The sequence below is a fragment of the Mauremys mutica genome, chromosome 6 (assembly GCF_020497125.1).
Source record: "Mauremys mutica isolate MM-2020 ecotype Southern chromosome 6, ASM2049712v1, whole genome shotgun sequence".
NCBI classification, from domain to species: domain Eukaryota; kingdom Metazoa; phylum Chordata; order Testudines; family Geoemydidae; genus Mauremys; species Mauremys mutica.
In genome coordinates this window covers 122471431-122492754 of record NC_059077.1, presented here as the reverse complement: position 1 = coordinate 122492754, position 21324 = coordinate 122471431, and the positions used below count along the sequence as shown (strand labels likewise).

Sequence of the window (21324 nt, the reverse complement as noted above, 5' to 3'; positions counted from 1 at the left end):
GTCTTCACCTCCTGGGTCTCTCCTTGGAGCATTCAGCATCCTCTGCCCCTCCGTGTGCTTCCCACAGCGAGCCCGCCCCAGCGGGATCCTGGGGAAGCCACAGGGTCCTGCACCCCCACTTTGCAGTCAGACGTGACTCTCAGCCAGCCAGTAAAACAGGTTTATTCGATGACAGGAACACGGTCTAAAACAGAGCTTGTAGGTACCGCGAACCGGACCCCTCCACCGGATCCATTCTGGGGGGCAGTGAGCCAAACCCCCATGTCTGCACTTCACTCCTCGTCCCCTGCCAGCTCCAGACTCCCAAACCCCCTCCAGCCCCCCCTCCTCTGCTCAGTTCCTCTCCCGGGCCAGGAGGTCACCTGATCTCTTTGTCTCCAACACCTTCAGCTGGCACCTTTGCAGCGGAGGGGCCCAGTATTCAGAGAAAACATTAAGAACATTCCCAGTTCGTCACAATCATAACCTCTGTTTTGTCCCAAAGATTTTCAAATCTGGCTCTCCCTTGTCTACAGTCAGTCCTTCACTCTGCAACCTTGGCTTTCAGTCAATTTTCTGCATGTCCAAGGCCCACTAATTGTTGTTGTGCTTCCCTCAGCCCTCTACGAAATGCACAATCTGTCATCTTCCCACCAATCCACTCTCATCTCCATCAGTCTATCATTTGCCTTCCTCCCATTCCAACCAATCCATCCTCTGTAATCAAAGTTTTGCCCTGGTTTACTCTTTCCCTGTCCCCATGACAATTCATTCTTAGCCTCTGCCTCTCCCAGCCAATTAAGCTTTTCTTTTTGGATAACTGATGATCAGCTTCCCTTCTCCAGTCTCCCTCCCAGCTGCCAGACAACCATGGGCGCCAACTTATATGGGCTCCTGGGGCTTTAGCCCCAGGAACATTCACAGTCAGGGACTCTGCTCCAGCAATATTTGGAGCTAGGTTTCTCCCCTGCTCTGGGCTGCCGGCAGCCGCCGCCAGCCCAGAGCCTTTTAAATCCCAGCCGGCAGCTGGAAATCAGAGGGCTCTGGGCTGCCCGCTGCAGCGGGGAGCCCAGAGCCTTTTAAATCCCATCCGCGGCCGAGAGTCAGAGGGCTCTGGGCTGCCTGCTGCAGCGGGGAGCCCAGAGCATTTTAAATCCCAGCTGCGGCCGGGAGTCAGAGGGCTCTGGGCTGCCTGCAACCGCGCGGAGCCCAGAGCCTTTTAAATCCCAGCCGCGGCCGGGAATCAGAGGGCTCTGGGCTGCCCGCTGCGGCGGGGAGCCCAGAGCCCTTTAAATCCCAGCCGCGGCCGGGAGTCACAGGGCTCTGGGCTGCCTGCAACCGCGCGGAGCCCAGAGCCTTTTAAATCCCAGCCGCGGCCGGGAATCAGAGGGCTCTGGGCTGCCCGCTGCGGCGGGGAGCCCAGAGCCCTTTAAATCCCAGCCGCGGCCGGGAGTCAGAGGGCTCTGGGCTGCCTGCAACCGCGCGGAGCCCAGAGCCTTTTAAATCCCAGCCGCGGCACGGAGTCAGAGGGCTCTGGGCTCCCCGCGGTTGCAGGCAGCCCAGAGCCCTTTGAATCCCAGCCCCTGGCTGCTGATTGCCCCCTCCCCAGACCCCTGCCCCAACTGCCCCCCAGGACCCCCACCTCCTATTTAAGCACCACTGGTCCTTGTCCCCCGATTACCCCCTCCCGAGACCCCTGCCCCTAACTGCCCCTTGGGACCTCAGCCCCTATCTAAGCCTCCCTTCTCCTTGTCCCCAACTGCCCCCTCCTGAGATCCCACCCAACTTCCCCCCAGGACCCTCCTACCTGTCCCCTGATAAACCTCCTGGACTCCCATGCCTATCCAATTGCTGCCTGTCCCCTGACTGCCCCTCCGAACCTCTGCCCCATCCAACCCCCCCTGCTCCTTGTCCCTTGACTGCCCCCCGGAACTCCCTACCTCTTCTCCAACCCCCCAAACCGCTTACTGTGCCACTCAGACCAGCGTGTCTGGCTCCGTGCAGCTCCAGACAGTTGCTGCCATGCTCCCCCATGGATCCCACAGCCCTCTCCCACCCCCAGCACCTGCCTTCCAGATTTGAACACCTCCAAATTCAGGAGTGCTCAAGCTCAGTTTGGGCAGCTTTTACTTCATTTCTCCCAAATCAGTTTCCCCTGCAAGGTGCCAACTGAAGGTGTTGGAGAACAGAGAGATCGGGTGGCCTCCTAATGCCTGGAAAAGAGACAAAGGCCGGAGGAGGGAGTGTCAGTGCCTGTGCGGACTTCTGGGAAGTGCATGGTGTGGAAGGGGATGCTGTGATGCTTTGGAACAACTCCATACAAAGCCAGTCAGGACTCTGGGGGAGCCTCTTCTCTCGGAGCATACTAACTCCAGGGAAAGAAGCTTACACCTTCCTGGGTCTGACCTCGGAGCATTCAGCATGCCCTTCCACATGATGCACTTTCCACAGCGAGTCTGCCCAGGCTGGTCCTGGGGCAACCAGAGGTCCCTGCACCCCAACTCCGCAGTCAGATGTGACTCTCAGCCAGACAGTAAAACAGAAGGTTTATTAGATCATGGGAACACAGTTTAAACAGAGCTTGTTGGTACAGAAAACAGAACCCCTCTGTCAGGTCCATCTTGGGGGGTGGGGAGCCCAGAACCAAGTTCTGGGTCTCTCCCCATTTCCCCAGCCAGCTCCAAACTGACACTCCCTCTGGCCTCTGTGTCTCTTCCGGACAGGGAGGCCACCTGATCTCTTTGTCCCCAACACCTTCAGTTGGCATCTTGCAGGGGAAACTGAGGCACCCACACAGTATTCAGAGAAAATATTAAGAACATTCCCACTTCATCACAACAGGTGCAACAAAATATAATACTGTATATTGAAGTAGGCAAGTGCTGCTTCTGACTTTCCACTTTTAATTGACCCTTGTAATCTTGTGGCACTGACGCGTTGTAGCTTCATTTTATATCGGCTTACAGGGCGGGAGCGGGGGGGCACCACCATTTTGGGCCCCACCAAAAATTATACAAACCTGCCGCCTATGCAGACAACTGATCCTCTTCCCATTGCAAGCCATTGGGCATCTCCTGCCAGGCAATTAATTTTTTGTCTTCTATGAAAATTCAGGTTCTCTCTGGCCAGGATTAATGTTAGTTTTCATCAGTGTCTCCCCTCCTCCTCTTTGTGGCTATATGGACAGGATTGTCATCCTGTGCTTCGTGTTCCCTTAGGGCTCCAGCAAGGCCAGGGAGCAGAGAGTGTGCCTATTTCCCCCCTTCTTTGCATATATGAGGCAGCCATCAGGCTTCTGAGAAGCTGCAGTAGAGTAGATGGACTAGATTTTTCTAGCAGTCCTATTCACACTCTTTTGAGTGCTCTGGGGATTCAGGGGAGAAAAAGGGTAGCACCATGCCTTCCTTTATTCAGTTCAGTTTGCCTCTTCTCAATTCTGAACAAAACTGCAAGAACCTCTTATGATTTTTTCTAGACCAAGAACCAAATACGCAGGAACTCAAGGCCCCTTCTTAAAGATAGCTATATTGAATAACTAATGTCCAAATAGCATATATGGTGGTATCTGTTTTATGATGAGCACGCAAGCCACATGTTTCAAGATAATTAAATGCTAAAGTCTTTCAGTGTGTCTTGACTGCCTTGTTCTTTGTTCTCGTCTGTTAACCTCAGAATTTATCATAAATTGGCAGTATATGCGCAATGCCTTTAGATTGGAAATAGAGTACTTAATTAAGACCTTCTATCAAATAAATCTGTTCTGCAACCGTTTGCTAACTCATGCTGTTCCATAAAACACTCGAAGCTGCTGGAACCTTGTCTGTTAGCACTGGTGGGATTGATAATGTTAATGCAGCTGAGTTAGTGGGACTATTTTAAGTCCCTGGTATACATGCAGTCCTAGAAATGAATTCTCCTATTTGTTGTTGCATGATAATAGGCCAGCTTGAAAGCTTCCACTATCCCAGGGGAGAGCAAACTTTTTGGCCTGAGGGCCACATCAGGGTTCCAAAACTGCATGGAGGGCCTAGTAGGGAAGGCTGTGCCTCCCGAAACAGCCTGGCTATTGACCCCCCTCTCACTGTCCCCTGACTGCCCCCCTCAAGACCCATCCAACCCCCGCTTCTCCTTGTCCCCTGACTGCCCCGCCCCCTGACAGGCCCCCCGGGACTCCCACGCCTATCCAACCCCCCCATTCCCTGTCCCCTGACCTCCCCCCTTACCATGCCACGCAGAGCAGCAGGACTGGAAGCCGTGCTGCCCAGCTGGAGCTTGCAGCCCCGCTGCCCAGAGCACTGGCGGCATGGCAAGCTGAGGCTGAAGGAGGAGGGGCGACAGCAGGGGAGGGGCTGGGGGCTAGCCTCCCTGGCCGGGAGCTCAAGGGCTAGGCAGAACGGTCACGTGGGCCGGACGTGGTCCACGGGCCGTAGTTTGCCCACCTCTGCACTATCCACTCTTTAACAATTTTGTTTGAGCTTCCAGTGTTATGTCTAACGCTTCACCAGCAATAAATTAATTTAATATCATAAAATTTAGTCTTCAGGCATGTCCTGATAAGCATCAGCCAGAAGGGAAGGGTTATGACTGTTTTCACAATGTACCATCAACTCTGAGTGGCAGTTGCTATTAGTAACATCAAGCAATGATAATTTGCAGAGTTTCTGGAAACTCTTGATATCTGCTTGTATAGATGAGTTAAAGATGTCTTTCTAATGGCTTACATCAGGAATGAACTAGACCTTTGGACATTACAATAATATATTTTTTAAAGAGTATACAGCTTGCATCAAAATAGCGATCCATACTTAACTGTACAGATCCCACGTACTTAGTGTCCTCACTGCAATGCTGTAAGAACAAGCTTTCTTCCTTTTTCCATATCTTTACTAGAGCTTGTACATTATTTCTCTTCCTACTGAATAATTGTTGGTTGGTTCACCTTGCTACTATACTATAATTTCTCAGCGTTCTTCTACATTAAGGTGCTATCCTTTCTGAAGTACGTTTACCTTATACTGTCATACTATATGCCTTGTAGTTGCAGTTGAAGAAAGAATCTGTAATCTCAACACGGGAGGCTCTGAAGGAGAAGGTACGACTTCTGTGGAATAGACTGCGCTGGCCATTAGAGAAGCAGGAACAATGTAAAATGAATATTAAAGGCTCCATTACTCAAGAAGTTACCATGGTAAGACAATATTTTTCATCAAACTATTTCCCCTGCCTTTCTTCTTACAGAAACTATTTTAGGTTTTTCTTTAAATAGACAAGCTTTGTCACAAAATCCAACTACATAAGAAATGCAAGGTTTACATTGAGAACTCACTTTGCGTGAAGGCAAACCCTTATGTATATTCAGATTCCCCTTAAAGTAGTATTTTTGCTGGCAATTGAACTTGAACTACTGTTGCTTTCAAGTTGAGCTTAAATTGCTAAACTGGATGTCTTGTACTAGTTTGTTCAATTGGTTTCTTAGTTGGTGATAGAATTTCAGATTGTACATTGATTATTTCTGCCAAGATGTTTCATACTCAAAATGTTTATATGCTGAAAAAGGCAAGTCCATAGTGTGAACACAAATTTGAACATGAAATAGGATAATAAAAGCCCATGCTATGTTTATAGTCTGCACCACTTTCTGATATATTGAACTTCTCCAAGTTAAAAATGCTGACCTATTTCAACAAGTTATACTCATCGCTTTGAAGTGACTTAAAGCACAAATCTCACCCACATAAGTGGTTTTAAAAATCCCACCCTTGGGTGCCTAAATGTGGGTGATGCCTTGCCTTGTCACAGTGCTCACCAGGCATCACAAGCTGTTTAGTTTAGTGTGCGATAGCTCATTCAGAATATGTTGGTCTGTACTGACCATTAGTTGAATCTTGAAATCTCATGTCAGTTTTTGTGACAGCTAATGTTATTAAGACCTTGAGTGGTGGAGAGATCACTTAATCAAAACTCTGGATGTTGCATAAATGTTTCTGGTTGTGGTAAGTGTTCTCTGAATAGAAATTAAGTAGATACCCACAGGGCATCTTGGATTCAAAGAGGGCATCACTTTCTTCTGGAGGCAGAAACAGGTCTCAGGTATATTTCCATATAATAAGTAATCCAATCTCATAGAGCTGGAAGGGACCTTGAAAGGTCATAGAGTCCAGTCTCCTGCCTTCAAAGCTGGACCAAGTACCATCTCTGACAGATTTTTGCCCCAGATCCCTAAATGGCCCCCTTAAGGATTGAGCTCACAACCTTGTGTTTAGCAGGCCCATGCTCAAACCACTGAGCTATTCCTCCTCCAATATAATAGAACATATATGGATTCCATTACTGATCAGAGAACATAATGGAAGAACAATACAAATTATGTAGAGAAATCTATTAAGCCATACTAATTTTTCTTTTATTCTGAAGTGCAGTTATACTCTGAAAATTAACAGATTAGGCTCTTACTCATTTATCCTATTTCCATGTCTTTTATAATCAATGCGCTCAATTTACTATTTAAGCTTACATTTATTTTAACTGGCAGCATGACAAGGGGCCTCTGATCAGCATCAGAATTTAGCTAATTTAATTGATGATGCAAGAGGTAAATGGGAACATGTCTTATATTTACATATTGAGAGGAGAGTCTTAGTAGACAGTCCATGCAGCAATAGAAGAATAAGACAAGTGCCATTTTTATGACTGGAATTGCAATATCTAAATCCCATTCATTCAGTTTATGGAGCAACTCCCGCTCCTCTTACTCAAGCTAGTAGTCAGTTTATTAGAACCAAAATACCACATAAAGCAGAATTCTTACTCAATTTGGTTGCTTAAACTTTAGTTATAGCCCCTAGAAGGCCTCAACCAGGTCAAGACCCTGTTGTGCATGTGGTTGGATAGAAGCTTCTTATTAAACCTGGAAGCTGTGGTCTCAATATTTCAGGAAATCAGACCACTTAAGTCTAACATTAGGCACGCAAATTTGAACACATTCTAGTGGACAGTGAAATATTTAAAACAGCATTAGACTGCATCAGGGCAAATGCAGAGAAAACTAAATCACACTGGGAGGAAACCTGAAGGCTCTGACTAAGAAGTGTGTGCACCACTCCCTGTTATAATCTATAGGCAGCAGAGGTTGATGGAGTTCTCGGTCCAGGATAATTAAATTGCTCTAATGTCAAATTCAAAGTGCAAATACCACAAGAGGCCAAAAATCTTGGTCAGTGACTTTTTGCACAAATCTCTTGATACATCAGAAAAGCACCAAATGTTAATTGTAAGCAATGCAAGTTGTGAGTCAAGAGAACTAGGTGTCATTAGCAGGAAGTCTGGCTCTATGAACCAATAAAGACCAGATTATAGGCAATACTAACTTGTCAAAGACATGGCAACAAGGCTCCCATGTTAATCCCGCCATATATTCAGAGTACTTAACTCTGCTAGAGCAGGAAGAGTTGCAGCTAAACCAGTGGCTCCCCTCTTAAGCGCTTACTTGGTTCAGGATAATTTTAGACCTGGTAACTCTCAGCAGTCCATGCCCCGCCGTAATAATGTAAATACTGCTCTAGGAGGCTTAGTTTACGTAGATATTGGAGAGAGTAACTTTTACCTCATTTGTGCTCTGCTGTATCTAATAAGAGCTTCTTGTTTAGTATGTTTCAAGCAGTCCAGTAATCAATGCCTCATGTCACCAAAGCTTTATGGCCTCTGTGTGTTGATGTGACGAAACCATGCCTCCCACTTGACTGACTGGGTGTAAACACTTGCCTGAACTTGATTACTATTTCAAGTTTGTCCTATTTTAGTCATTCAGGTTCTTTCTGCAATACTGACTTTATAAGGTTATTTTATTTTCCTTTTAACTTGATAAGTGTATTGCTAATCACTATTGTGCCATGTACTACAGTATCCAGAACGCTAAAGGCTCAAAGGCTGTGCTGCTATGTTAAAACCAACAGCGTGAAGCTATCCTACGAGTACGAGTGCTAAAAATGTTATGAAGATGCATTGTTGGCCTTAATGCAATGTATTACATTATTTTAAATAACTTTCTCCACTAGTGGGAAGAAGTGCTGCTGCGTCTGGAGGAACTGAAGAAAGAAAACTTGAAGGGAGTGATTGGAAAAGTCAGACAGGAGCTTGACCTTTACTGGGAAAAATGTTTGTATAGCACAGAACAGAAATCAGCCTTTCATCCATATTATGATGGTAAATCTTCACTCCCACCTGCCACTCTTCCACTTCATGTGCAAGGATTGATTGATATAGACTTGAAGGCCAGAATGGACTATCATGATCATCTAGTGTGACCTCTTGTATATTGCAGGGCACAGAACCTTACCCACCCATTTCTGTAATAGCTCCAAACTTCTGGCAAGTTACTTAAGTCCTCAAATCATGATTTAAAGAATTCAAGTTTCAGAGAATCCACCATTTACACTAGTTCAAACCAGCAAGTGACCCATGCTGCAGAGGAAGGTGAAAAATCTTGAGGGTTGCTGCCAATCTGACCTGAGGAAAAATTCCTTTTCCCAACCCCAAATATGGTGATTAGTTAGACCCTGAGCATGTAGATGAGACCCTCCAGCCAGACATCTGGGACTTAATTCAGAGACTATCCCATCTTTGCCCGTTGGAGATATTTGCCAATAGCTGTCACAGATGGGCCATATGCCATTGTAGGCAACCTCCTCCATACCGTCCTCTCCTTAAAAGTATCAAGCTCAATCTTGAAACAAGTTAGGTTTTTTTGCCCCACTACCGCCCTTGCAAGGCGTTTACAGGACTTCCCTCCTCTGATGGTTAGGAACCTTCATCTAATTTCAAGCCTAAACGTGTTGATGGCCAGTTTATATCCATTTCTTCTAGTTTCGACATTGGCCCTTAACTTAAATAACTCCTCTCCCTACCTGGTGTTTATCCCTCTGATGCATCTATAGTGAGCAATCATATTTACCCTCAGCCTTTGTTTTATTAGGCTAAACAAGCCAAGCTCCTTAAGCTTCCACTTGTAAGGTAGGTTTTTCCATTCCTCGGATCATCCTAGTAGCCCTTCTCTGCACCTGTTTCAGTTTGAATTAATCTTTCTTAAACGTGGGAGACCAGAATTGCACATAGTATTCCGGATGAGGTCTCACCAGTGCCTTGTTCAATGGTAATACACTCCCCTATCTCTACTGGAAATACCTTATGTGATGCATCCTATGATTGCATTATCCTTTTTCATGGCTGCCTCACATTGCTTGTAGTCCTCTTGTGATAGACCAAGCAGTGCTGGAGAAATTTTTATAGTGAGGGTGCTGAGAACCCTGGAACCAAACTGTAAACCCTGTATATAATGGAAACCACTTCAAGCCAGGGGGTGTGGCAGCACCCCTAGTTCCAGCACCTATGGATAGACCAATACATCCAAGACTTTCTCTGCCTCCGCTGTCATTTCCAACTGATATGTCCATGGCTTATGGCAAAAATTCTTGTGGTTAGTGTATGACCTTGCATTGGTAAATTTCATTTACTCCAGATTTGCCTAGAATAGTGGCCGTGTACCATTAGCCATTTTATCAGCTGGTTTCCCTATGTCTTTTTTTAATACATGAAAGAAATGTTCAGTGATGGCTGTTTATTAAATAGTGTATTTCCCCAAACCAACCAGATTAAGTGTCATCATACTCTAGAGTTCACTATAACAAGCAGATGGGGTGCTAGGGATTGTATCCTCATTAACCAGTTGGAAAACAGCAAAAAAACAAAGCAGGATAGCCCTGAAACAGTGGACTTTTGGAATTAAAAAATCCTATTTATTGGGGAGGGAGGTGCTACTTGGAACTGGGCCTAGAGTCACAGACCTTGGCAGGGTTTTGGATTAGCAACAAAACCTGAAGAGTTCTGCTAGGTAAATCCTTAAAGGGTTTACTTAAATGCATTACTAAATTACTTACATTACTTAAATTACTAGAGCTTTGATGTCCACTATGCAACTGGTATTGAAAAGCTCAAATCACATCTAATCTGTATGTGAGTAACTTTGCAGAAATATGTTATACCACAAATAATGACTAAACTAACTTTTTTCAAATCCAGATAACTTTACAGAAGATTTGTTGAACCAACATGATGAGGAAGTTATGAAAATGAAACTCTTTTATGAGAAAAACAAGGCTTTATATGATGGCATTGCTAAATGGGAAGCTACCTGGAAACAGTTCATGGAGTTGGAGGTACCAGTTACTGAAAATTAGTTTACACTAAGGCCTTGTTTGAGCAAGGGTAGTGATGCCACTAAGTGGAAGAATTGTGTACTGCAACTTAAATCGATGGGGCACAATTTCTAAAGAGCAGTGGGCTGATGATAAACAACATCAGCAGAAAAAGGCTGTTGGGTTGGGGAAAAGGCTATTGGGGTTGGAAAATCAGGTCAAGTAAATGTACAAAATCTGAACAGCTACAAGTGACTGTTCATCATAACTTTCAGAGGGAGTCTAAATAGAATTGCTATTAAAGATGGGGAATCTTGGGGGATAGCATTTCACTTAGTGAGATTTAGCTTTTGACTTCACAATATCAAAATAACCCCAGTGGTATGTCAGTTGTAGGTCCTATTTATCCATGCTAAACTTAAGCAAAGCTGGATAACATGTCAGTGTTTGACACATGTGAACATTTGTTCCAAGTGCAAGTTGGTATCTAAAGCATTTTGGGTGTTAGTTTTATAAGATCTGTTTAGGAGTGTTGTCAGCACATGCTTTTGGCAAATAACTAATCTGAGAAATCTTAATTGTTTCATGGTGCGCTTAAGAATCTTTCTTCATTATGCTGAATATATTTTAATTTTTTTCCTAAAGAGGGCAAGTGCTGTCAATTAATATTGCTATTAAAAGTCCTTTTCTCCTTTTAATATTTTTCTTATGACTCATTGAGGCAGCATGTTGCCACTTACAGCCATCTGGGCTCAAACAATTTCCAAGCACCCTTGTCTCGTGTTGATTTAAATACTGTGTTTTAATGCTGAGGAAATAGCTTTAATTCTTTTGTAGCAGACTAAATGATGACTCACAAGTCATCATTGATGATCTCTTCAGAGAAAGGAGATTTTGCTGATCATTCCTGAAATAATGGATTGAATAAGTGAAACTTCCCTGGCCCTGAGTACAGAATAGCCTATTCTGTGAGAAATGTAATGAATTATATTACTACTTGGTGTTGCTCCCGAAGGCCCTTTGCCATTCTGGAAGGGAAAAAAACAAGCTTGAAGCATATGTTCACATTTCAATAAATTTATTTTGTTCAGAAAAAATCCACAAATCCAAACAGATTAGTTAACAGAGGTGGCACTCTATTGAAAGAAGAGAGAGAACGCTCAAAGATCCACAAGCTGTTAACAAAGGTAAGCTCTACCACAGCTAGCATGTATGCGCTCTTGAAATTAAGAGTTAAAATTCAGTCGTTTCAATACTATATAGGCAAACTTGTCTGAGTTGATGGAACATAATATGCTATTGTTATAGCTCTCTCTTAGTAGGCTGGATGCTGAGTCAGTTCATTTGCCATGTGATAGATCTGATTTCCATAACACTCCAGAAATTATTATGCTTAAGGGCTAGAAACTGAATTAAATACAATTCCTTCTAATGATGTTGATCCACTTTTGTGGTGATGGTCACCCTTAAACATATTTAAGTGTGAACAAACTTTAGTATTTAATGCTTAGACACCCTTTTTAGATGCTAAAATAAAACCCCACTCAGCAGCCTACAAGGGAGTGTCAGCCTTCAACCTGTAAACTGCCTGCACAATACTAAATGCCTGTTCAAGGAGTCAAGATGGGTGTAAATTAAATGTCATTTTGCTGGGTAACACTTTGTAAAACATCTGTCCTGAACTACTGAAACTTCTGATGCTCATCCTCAGTCTGTCTGATATGCAGCAGCTACATTCATGCTCTGGCAATGTCCAGTCCTTCATTTACCCTGAATGGTTCCAGGTCTTTCTCCACCTCATATTTCTTGGTGTTTTTTTAGCTAGTACAATATAAGGCAAATGAAAAGGCCTGGAACTGTGCCTTTACCCTCACAGTGAGGCAGGACTTGAAATACTTTAAAAGGATATAGTCAGCATGTTTCTGAGTATTACACCTACTAGTTCTACAAGCAGAACTTAACAATATAATTAAAATATTTGAGAAAAATCTGTTCAGTTTTGTTCAATTGTTAAGCCTTTGAACAAAGCTAAACGGTACTTTGCTTGCTTAAATCTCTGTCAATTTGTAGTTTTACAATCACTACTATTTTAGAAGTATTTCTCTTTCCACCCGCTGTGTGGCAGTTGCACATAGTTATATAGGTATATACCACACCGCAGGTGGAAAGAAAAATACTTCTAAAATAGTAGTGATTGTAAAACTATCAATTGACAGTTTTAAGCAAGTGCAGTACCTGAAGAAACCTGTTTCTACCTCTCTGAAACTAACCAGTCCTCAAGCTGACTGTCCTAAGCTGATCAAATGGATAATGAAATACAGACAAACTACCTTTTTTTTTTCATTTGCAAACTTAGTTGGGAGAAGATCTGAAAAGGAGCATTGAAAGCTGGGAAAAAGAACAAGGCTGCAACTTCCTGATCAAAGGTCAAAGGTTCCTGGACTACATGGCAAATCAATGGGAACAGCACAAACTTAAAAAGGAACAAGAGAGAGTGAGTTTGTTTTTTCTTAAAAGTAGACGAGGAATTGGTGTTACGCTACAGTAGAACCTCAGCATTACAAACATCAGAGTTATGAACTGACAGGTCAACCACACACCTCATTTGGAACCAGAAGTATGCAATCAGGCAGCAGCAGAGACTAAAAAGCACCAATATACTACAGTGCTGTGATAAATGTAAATTACTAAAAAGATGTAGGGAAAGGGGTTTTGTTTTTGTTTTTTTAAGGTTTGACAAGGTAAGGAAACTGTTTCTGTGCTTGTTTCATTTAAACAGAGTTAAAAGCAGAATTTTTCTTCTGCATAAGTAAAATTTCAAAGCTATATTAAGTCAATGTTCCTTTGTAAACTTTTGGAAGAACCACCATAACGTTTTGTTCAGAGTTATAATCTCCATTCCCGAGGTGTTCATAACTCTGAGGTTCTACTGTAGTTTCAATTAATTTTAACATAATTCTTCATACTGGCTATCTCCAAAGACCTGGCCTTCATGAAGTAATAAGTGATGGAGGGGCTTTGGTGGGGTAACATCTAGCCAAATTCAGTGTGACAGGCAAACATCTGTGTGAATAGCATGTTGTTGGTGCTGTTAGAATACAAATTCTGCACGCCCTCGTACCCTTGAATGTTTAATTTAGACCTTGATAGGAAATGTGGACCCTAGGGTACTGGGAGTTTCTGCTGCTACCCTGTTGGCTTCAGACCAACAGGTTATTTGAAAAGCCCCTTGTTTAACTGTGCAGCAGCTTTGTAATCAACTGCTGTTAAGGGGTTCAAGTCATTGACGAATGTGATCCAGTTGTTAAGTGAAGAATTAGGGTAGGATTTTCAAGAGCTCTTCTCTCATTGAAGTCAATCACATGCCTTATTGCCTCAGCTGATTTGCCAACACAAAACTGGTTAGCAATGCACCTAGTAGCAGTCTGGGGTATCCAGCTTCCAAACAGCTATAGCAACCTGCTGCTGGACCCTCCTTCATACGGGTATCCTGACTATGGAGGAACAGGGAAAGCTGCTCCAAGCTCTAGAAATGTCACTTTCTTCACATGAAAGTTCTGCACCCACTGCTGGTCATTCCAGGTCTGTGATCCCAACAGTCGTTTTTTGTGGCTGTAAAGCAGAAGCACCGGTCTACATGGGGACATCAACAGATATATTTAGAGTCACAAGCAGCACTAGCCAATTGGATTCTGCCACATTTGTATTGTTATCCTCTACCAGGTGCATTTGGTGGGTCTGAAAATGTTGCCAAATTGTCCACCAGCATCTAATGGATGTTCTGCCTGCTTCCTGACAGGAGTGAAAGCACAAGCAAGAAAAGTTTTTCAAATAGTGCCTCATTTTCATGTTGCTGGCTCCAGTTGCTGAGTGTGTGCACAGCCAAAAAATGCTCAGCTGGATGTGGTGTGCTGCAACAACTTCTAGTAGTGCCACATGGTGCACTATGGAAAAAACTTGACTGTCCATCCCATGAACCAAGGGCCAGAGCAGCTACAGCTGAGGAAAGCGCTAAGAAGCCTGAGTTAGGCTGGTTTGACTTGACTCTGCATAGTGCATTATGGGTGTGTGACTGCATGTGTGTTCAGAGTCTCAGAAATTATAAACCAAGGGTGAGTAATCAATGTGGGTACTCCAGGTCAGGCTTAGAAACGTCGAGCCTAGGGGTCAAGTCCCACAGACTTATGCTGACATTACTGTGTAGACATAGTCAAGTCATAATTGGAAAATTTTAGTGAGTTAGTACACTTCTTCAATATACCTACCAGTGAAATAAAATTCAAGTCTTTTGTATTGTGCAGTTGACGAAGAAGGAAGATTCTGCAGTTCTGAAAACACCCATGAAAAGGCATGCTGGCTCAACCACTCAAACTCCCCTTAAGACAAGGAAGGCAAGTATACGGTCTTTTGAAACATACAGTAGAATCTCAGAGTTACGAACTGAGCAGTCAACCATGTACCTCATTTGGAACCAGAAGTACACAATCAGATAGCAGCAGAGACTTAGCTGTACAGAAAAAGCAAATACAGTACAGTACTGTGTTAAACATAAACTGCTTTAACAAAAGGGGGGGGGGAATTTGGCAAGGTAAGGAAACTGTTTCTGTGCTTGTTTCATTTAAATTAAGATGGTTAAAAGCAGCATTTTTTTCTGCATAGTACAGTTTCAGAGCTGTATTACGTCACTGTTCAGTTGTAAACTTTTAAAAGAACAAACAAGATTTTGTTCAAAGTTACGAACATTTCAGAGTTACAAACAACCTCCATTCCTGAGATGTTGGTAACTTTGAACAAAATCTTATGCTTGTACTTTTAAAAGTTTACAACTGAACAGTGACTTAATACAGCTTTGTAACTTTACTATGCAGGAAAAAAATGCTGCTTTTAATTTAAATAAAACAAGCACAAACAGTTTCCTTACCTTGTCAAATCTGAGGTTCTACATCAGGGGTCGGCAGCCTTTCAGAAGCGGTGTGCCGAGTCTTCATTTATTCACTCTAATTTAAGGTTTCGCTGCCAGTAATACATGTTAACGTTTTTAGAAGATCTCTTTCTATAAGTCTGTAATACATAACTAAACTAGTGTTGTATGTAAAGTAAATAAGGTTTTTAAAATGTTTAAGAAACTTCATTTAAAATTAAATTAAAATGCAGAGCCCCCCAGACTGGTGGCCAGGACCTGGGCAGTGTGAGTGCCACTGAAAATCAGCTCGCGTGCCACCTTCGGCACCTTTGCCATAGGTTGCCTACCCCTGATCTACATTATAGAGACAATGACAAATATCCATAGGGAAAGAGGTATTATGGGTTTCCCTTTTCCTGGCTTCTGCCATTAATATTTCATGCAAATAACTTCTAGTTCAGTTCTGAATCAAATCGCCTTGCGTCAGCTGGTGCTCTCCCAGACAATTGTCACTTGTCTCCTTGCTTATTCTGCAAGATGAAGGAAAAAGGCACTGGCTCAAACTTTTTTCTAGTTGTTAAAATTGGTATATTCTGTTGTAAATATAGATTCCATTGTAATCAATGATTAATTTAAAAAAGCTGCAAAAGTGTTTGAAAATGTGAGTGGGACTGCATCATTCGTGGAAGGGAAATCATAAGAATTCATTCCTACTCCTTAATTAGGAGATAAAAATGAGTTTGAAAAAGTCTCTGTAAAACTGAGAACCTATTCCTAGAGGACAATTGGAGTTCAGTCTTAGCAACTTTGAGCTATCAGACATTACTGTTTTCTTCTGATAGCTGTGCCAGCTTTGGAGTGCTATGGGAAAGTGAGGTTCATTGCTTTGTTGGGGATGAGTGAGCTAGAAAAGGGACAGATTTACTGGAGACCTTCAAGTTGTTGGCAGGATTGGTGGTTTAAAGAAGCAAAACTACGCAACTTAATATAGTCTAGGTTTGAAATGGCAGGAAGCCAGTAACGGATGGGGCATCAGGCATAGCTTCTCTGGAGAAAAGCTGTACAGCAGTTCTGTATTTAAACAAAACTTGGCATACCTTCTAGAAACTAGTCTAAAATGTTTTGTCACCTCATAGATGCTGCTGGAATTAAAGGTCAGCATGACCTTTACTAGCTTAATTTTTGTGTATTTAATGTTAGAAATCTGAAGTGTCTCATTTTTAACCTTTAGTTACACGGAGTCACAAATTTCACTGTGCTGCGGGCAGCCAGCTGCATCAGTCTGACCAGCACGGGTACTGCAGCTGTTGCCAGAACACCCATTCCAGTTTGTAAGGTGAGTTAAGCTCTTGGATTGATTCTACTGTAGTTATTGTCAACAGTAAAAGCCCTTCTTGTGGGCCCAGAATAAGTGGTACTATCCCTATTTTTATGCGGGGCTCAAGCCCTGAACATTTGTATATGTGTACACAAACATAAAACTTGAATATGAACTACAAAGGTTTGACTGAACTTATTTTTCCACTTTAACAGCCATGTAATTTTTCTGGCAAAAGTGTTCTGTGTTTATAAAGCCATACTAGAAACAAACTACTATTCAGTTAAACCTCAACTTGCACTCTGTCAAAGTGGAGACTACAAATGTTTGGTAAATGGTTATGAAAACCTCCAGTTCACCTTTAAATTGACTTCTGTTGAAGTTCCAGCATTTACTGTCTTATTATACCCTTTCTTTCCTTTGTCTTGTAACTTGCACACAACCAAGATTTAATCTGTGCTGTCAAAGAAAAACAATCTCTATGACTAGTGAGAGAAATAATTCTGGGGGAAAATGTCCCATGGTATGAGTTGTGTCAGAACCAACCTGGTCAGTTGTCATTTATCTAATTGCTGAATGGGTAACTTCACATCACATTTCAAGGACCTATTCAGGGTACATTCCATTGCATGTAACCATCAATCTTCCACATGTAAGTTCTTTGGAAAGTACAAATGAAAACGTTTTCCCTCAACCAAGCACGCTAGTTGTAGTATTGCGTAGGAGTGTTGGACTTAATATCTTAAATAGAAGTTAATTTCTATGGGAGGAGCAATATGTGACACATCCATTTTTTTTAACAAGTGAGGGAGCAATAGGTCAAACTTGACAGTACTTCTTCAAATAGAATGGTTCAGTTTTTTAGTTTCACTACTTTAACTTATCAAACTGGGCTTCCAGTGCTCTAGGATGCTACCAGTGTGACTGTCTGCACATGTAGAGGAAGCAGAGTTCTCTATTCCTCTCTCCAGTCTTCTGGGACTTGAGATGATAAAAATATTGAAGTTGGGGATATAGAAGTAACCACATCCATTCGTGGACCAGGACAAGTGGATGTTTCTTCCAAACTTCTTGACTTTCCCAGAAAGATTTAAATATTCTAATGGAAACTTTCAGGCCACAAAGCCAGAATCCAAGTGCATTTCTTACAGAATTATAAACTTTAAGAAAATCTCTCTATATTATCAACTCTTAACAGGCAAAATATATACTTTAAAAGACTAATATTTGTGATGAACAAATTGAGATTAATTGGACAGTAGAAAACTTTTTTTTTCCTTTTTGGAGTTAAAAATTGACCGCCTCCTTCCTCATCCTTAGCCAGTACTCAATCCCAAATGACTTAAATTCTAGTATGTGGAGCAGCTGCTGTGAAGGTCCCTGGGAAAAAATATAAATTCATATTTTACACTACAAGTTAACTGTCAAGATCAATGAATGCCTCCATTATGAGAAAAATTACAGATAAGGAAACTAGCTCTTAATGCTAACATTAATACAGGCTTTGATCTTAAACATTAATGGCTAGCAGGCAGCTGCTTTTGGTCAAATTGAAGTGGTTTGGTTGTCAAGAGAATTACTGAATAAGCTGACTGAACTTTCTAGCACTTCCTGCTTATAGTAGTATTAATGGGAGCAGCATGGTTAAAGCCCCTTCATTAGGTAAGAATTGATAGAAGTCAAACCCTTACTGCAGTATAAGGGAATGTAACACCAAAGTCACCCATGCCACTTCATATCATAGATGCATGTTTTACAAGTTTCATTATGAATGGATATAAAAAGAGAGAGGAAGGATGGCCTTATGGTTAAAACACTGAAATGTCTCAACCTAGATTCAATTCCTAGACCTGTTGCAGACTTCTTCTGTGACCTAAGACAAGTTACTTAATCACTTTGCCTTGATTGTCGTCATCTGTAAAATGGAGATGTTTCTAAAATAGGAATATCAGTGACATAAAGGCCAGTTACAAAAGTTTAAATTAGGCTAGTTTTTGATCCTAATTATTAATGTGTATTTAATGATAAAAAGTAACTGAGCAGATTCTCCACCTGATGAGTCTACATTTTCTTGGTCAGAGATCTAGTACTTTTTAATCAAGGTTGTACATAATCTGTAGTAGAAAAGCTCACTAGACATAATGACATTACATTTTGCAGACACCATCTAAAAGCACACCACCAGAGTCCCTGCAGCCAGCACGTTTACAAGAGGACAAAGAAAACCAGCAAACCAGCAAATCTATCAATCAATTCAGCTACTTAGACTTCACGGTATGTCTTGTTTTTGTCTGGTCACTTTAAAATATAGTCTAATTTTAGAGAGGTGAGTAGAAAACTGACTAGATTTGGATAAGATTAGGTGGTGGGCATATAGCAAACATCACTCTTACATATTTTAAACTTACCCAAGGGACAAGAAACTAAATTCTCATGTTCTATGCCACTTTGAGGAATCTAACAAATTCTGTTTTAAAGTTATTGTGCAGAGAACTCTCAAAAAGCAGTTCAGGGTTACCTAATACATATTGAGAGTAGGGGGATCAAGATTCCACAGCTAATCGAGGACTAACCAGAGAGTAAGGAGTAACGGGAAGCTGGACAGAAAGGGTAGCTATAGACAGGAACTTTGTAAGCATGGACCTGTCTGTCTTCATATCTCAAACAAGGGTTTTGTTAAGATGTCTTTCTGGTGAAAACTAAAATCTGAGCAGCATGAGGGAAATGTAATGACTTCCAAGGTTCTTCTTCGAGTGATTGCTCCTATGCATTCCAAGTAGGTGTGCGCGCCGTGCGTGCACGGCTCTTCGGAACATTTTTACCCTAGCAACTCCGGCGGGCCGGCTGGGCGCCCCCTGGAGTGGCGCCGCTATGGCGCTGGATATATACCCCAGCCGGCCCATCCGCTCCTCAGTTCCTTCTTACCGCCCGTGACGGCCAGTTGGAACAGTGGAGTGCTCTCTTACCTCCACAGCCCTAGCGTTTCTCTATTTCCTACGTGTACATAGTTGGTTAAGTTAGTTTAGTTGTTAGATTAGTTGAATAAGTTTAGTTAGATATAGTATAGTAAGGGAATTAGGGGGGTTTAGCCCCTCTTCTTCCACAACCGGTGCGGGCTCATGCCCAAGGCACCGGGGTTTAAGCCCTGTGCGGCTTGCCAGCGGCACATGCCTGTCGGGGACCCGCACAACTCCTGCCTGCGCTGCCTCGGGGAGACCCATCGTCCAGATAAGTGTCCCATCTGCACGGCGTTTAAGCCGAGAACTAGAAAGGAGCGGGACACTCACCTGAAACAGCTCCTTATGGAGGCGACACTTCAACCTCCCGCGCCGACCCCAGCGGCACCGAAGTCGTCATCGGCGCGCAGCGCACCTGCGGCCCCGAGCCGCTCCGGTACCAAGACTGCTCGAGCTCCGCAACCGGCACTGGCGTCCCGGCACCGTTCCCTCTCTCCAGCGAGGAAACGGAAGACGGCGCAGACGGCCTCTAAGCCGCATGCTCCGGGACCGCTTGCCCAGCCACCACCGGCGCCTCCGGTACCGGCTGCGGCGGTGCACAAACCGTGCACGGTACCGTCAACTCCGGCGCCGCAAGAACCGTTGAGTCCGGTACCACCCTGCTCCCCGGTGCCAACCGCAGTTGAGCTACAGCTCCCGTCCACGCCCGAGACCTTCTCGACAGCGAGAGAGCTCATCGAGCTCACAGAGGCACCGAGCCTCCGGCACCGCCGGTGCAGGCCGTTCAGTCAGCGGGCAAGCCGGCGATGATGCGGCCGCCTCCCCCTGACGGACGGGATAGACGACGGTCCCGGTCCCGCTCCCAGTCCCGCAGACGGTCACTGCTACGCCGATCCAGGTCCCGGCACTGTTCACCATCGCGGTACCGCTCCCCATCTCGGCACCAGTCGCAGTCCCGGTACCGCTCAACATCGCGATACCGGTCGCACTCCCGGAGATGCTCCCGGTCCCGGTCGCCCGACTGTCGGTACCGAGGGAGGTCCGGATCCCGGTACCGTTCCCGGCACCACGACTCCCGAAGCCGCTTCCGACGCCGTCGGTCAAGGTCACAGTCGAGCTCCCGGCACCGGTCGAGCTCCCGGCACCGCAACAGTCGCTGGTCCCGCTCTCCATCCCGGCACCGCGATGACTGGCACCGATCCTCGGCACTGCCCAGGGACATACTGCCGGCATCCATGGCGCAATCTTTCAGCGCCTCTGCCCCGCCTTGGCCTTCTCGTCAGCCCTCAGTCGCCTCTCAGGCGGGCAGCGGGAGAGATCTCCGGGCCGACCCCCAAGGCCAGGACCACGGACCGCAGCAGTGGGGTTTTTGGGTCCCCTGGGCCTACCACGAACCTCAAGGACTCCCCTTTCCCCCAAGGCACGTGGGCGCCGAACATAGGGTGCCGGAAGCCACGGTGCGCAGACCTCCCCCATCACCACCAGGTGAGGCCCCGTCGCTACCTGGTCCCACAGAGCATCCAGGGTCCGGGGCGGCTTCACACCCCCTGGAAGAACCAGCTCCAGAAGCGGTGGTCCAGGGTCTGTCCTCATCATCCTCGCCGGATGAGGCGGTGGCGGGGGCTTCTACAGCAGACCCCCCTCCTATTGACTTGCGGGCCCACCAAGACCTTCTTCGCCAGGTGGCAAAGGCTATCGACCTCCCCGTGGCGGAGGTCCCAGAGGATGACGACCCGGTGACCAACGTCATTGGAGCTGAGGCCCCGCTGCGGGTGGCCCTGCCCTTCATCCGCACCATACAGCGGAATGCCACTACCATCTGGCAGTCACCGGCGTCCGTCCCTCCCACCGCGCATGGTGTGGAGCGCAAGTACTTGGTCCCGCCCACCGGATACAAGTACCTCTATACGCACCCGACTCCGGACTCCCTCGTGGTACAGTCCGTAAATGACTGGGAGAGGCATGGGCAGCCCGCTC

General features: G+C 44.6%; 1 protein-coding gene across 4 annotated transcripts in view; it reads left to right on the top strand.

Moving 5' to 3' along the window:
* LOC123372175 (protein regulator of cytokinesis 1-like) overlaps nucleotides 1-21324 on the top strand; it is a 47202-nt gene that overhangs the window by 20055 nt on the left and 5823 nt on the right. For all 4 annotated transcript variants that reach the window (XM_045020153.1, XM_045020155.1, XM_045020154.1 and 1 more), the window contains exons 6-13: nucleotides 5018-5167; nucleotides 8034-8181; nucleotides 10054-10190; nucleotides 11261-11356; nucleotides 12526-12663; nucleotides 14471-14560; nucleotides 16304-16408; nucleotides 18551-18664. In XM_045020153.1, the coding sequence (XP_044876088.1) occupies nucleotides 5018-5167; nucleotides 8034-8181; nucleotides 10054-10190; nucleotides 11261-11356; nucleotides 12526-12663; nucleotides 14471-14560; nucleotides 16304-16408; nucleotides 18551-18664 (978 nt within the window). The remainder of the gene's footprint in view (nucleotides 1-5017; nucleotides 5168-8033; nucleotides 8182-10053; nucleotides 10191-11260; nucleotides 11357-12525; nucleotides 12664-14470; nucleotides 14561-16303; nucleotides 16409-18550; nucleotides 18665-21324) is intronic.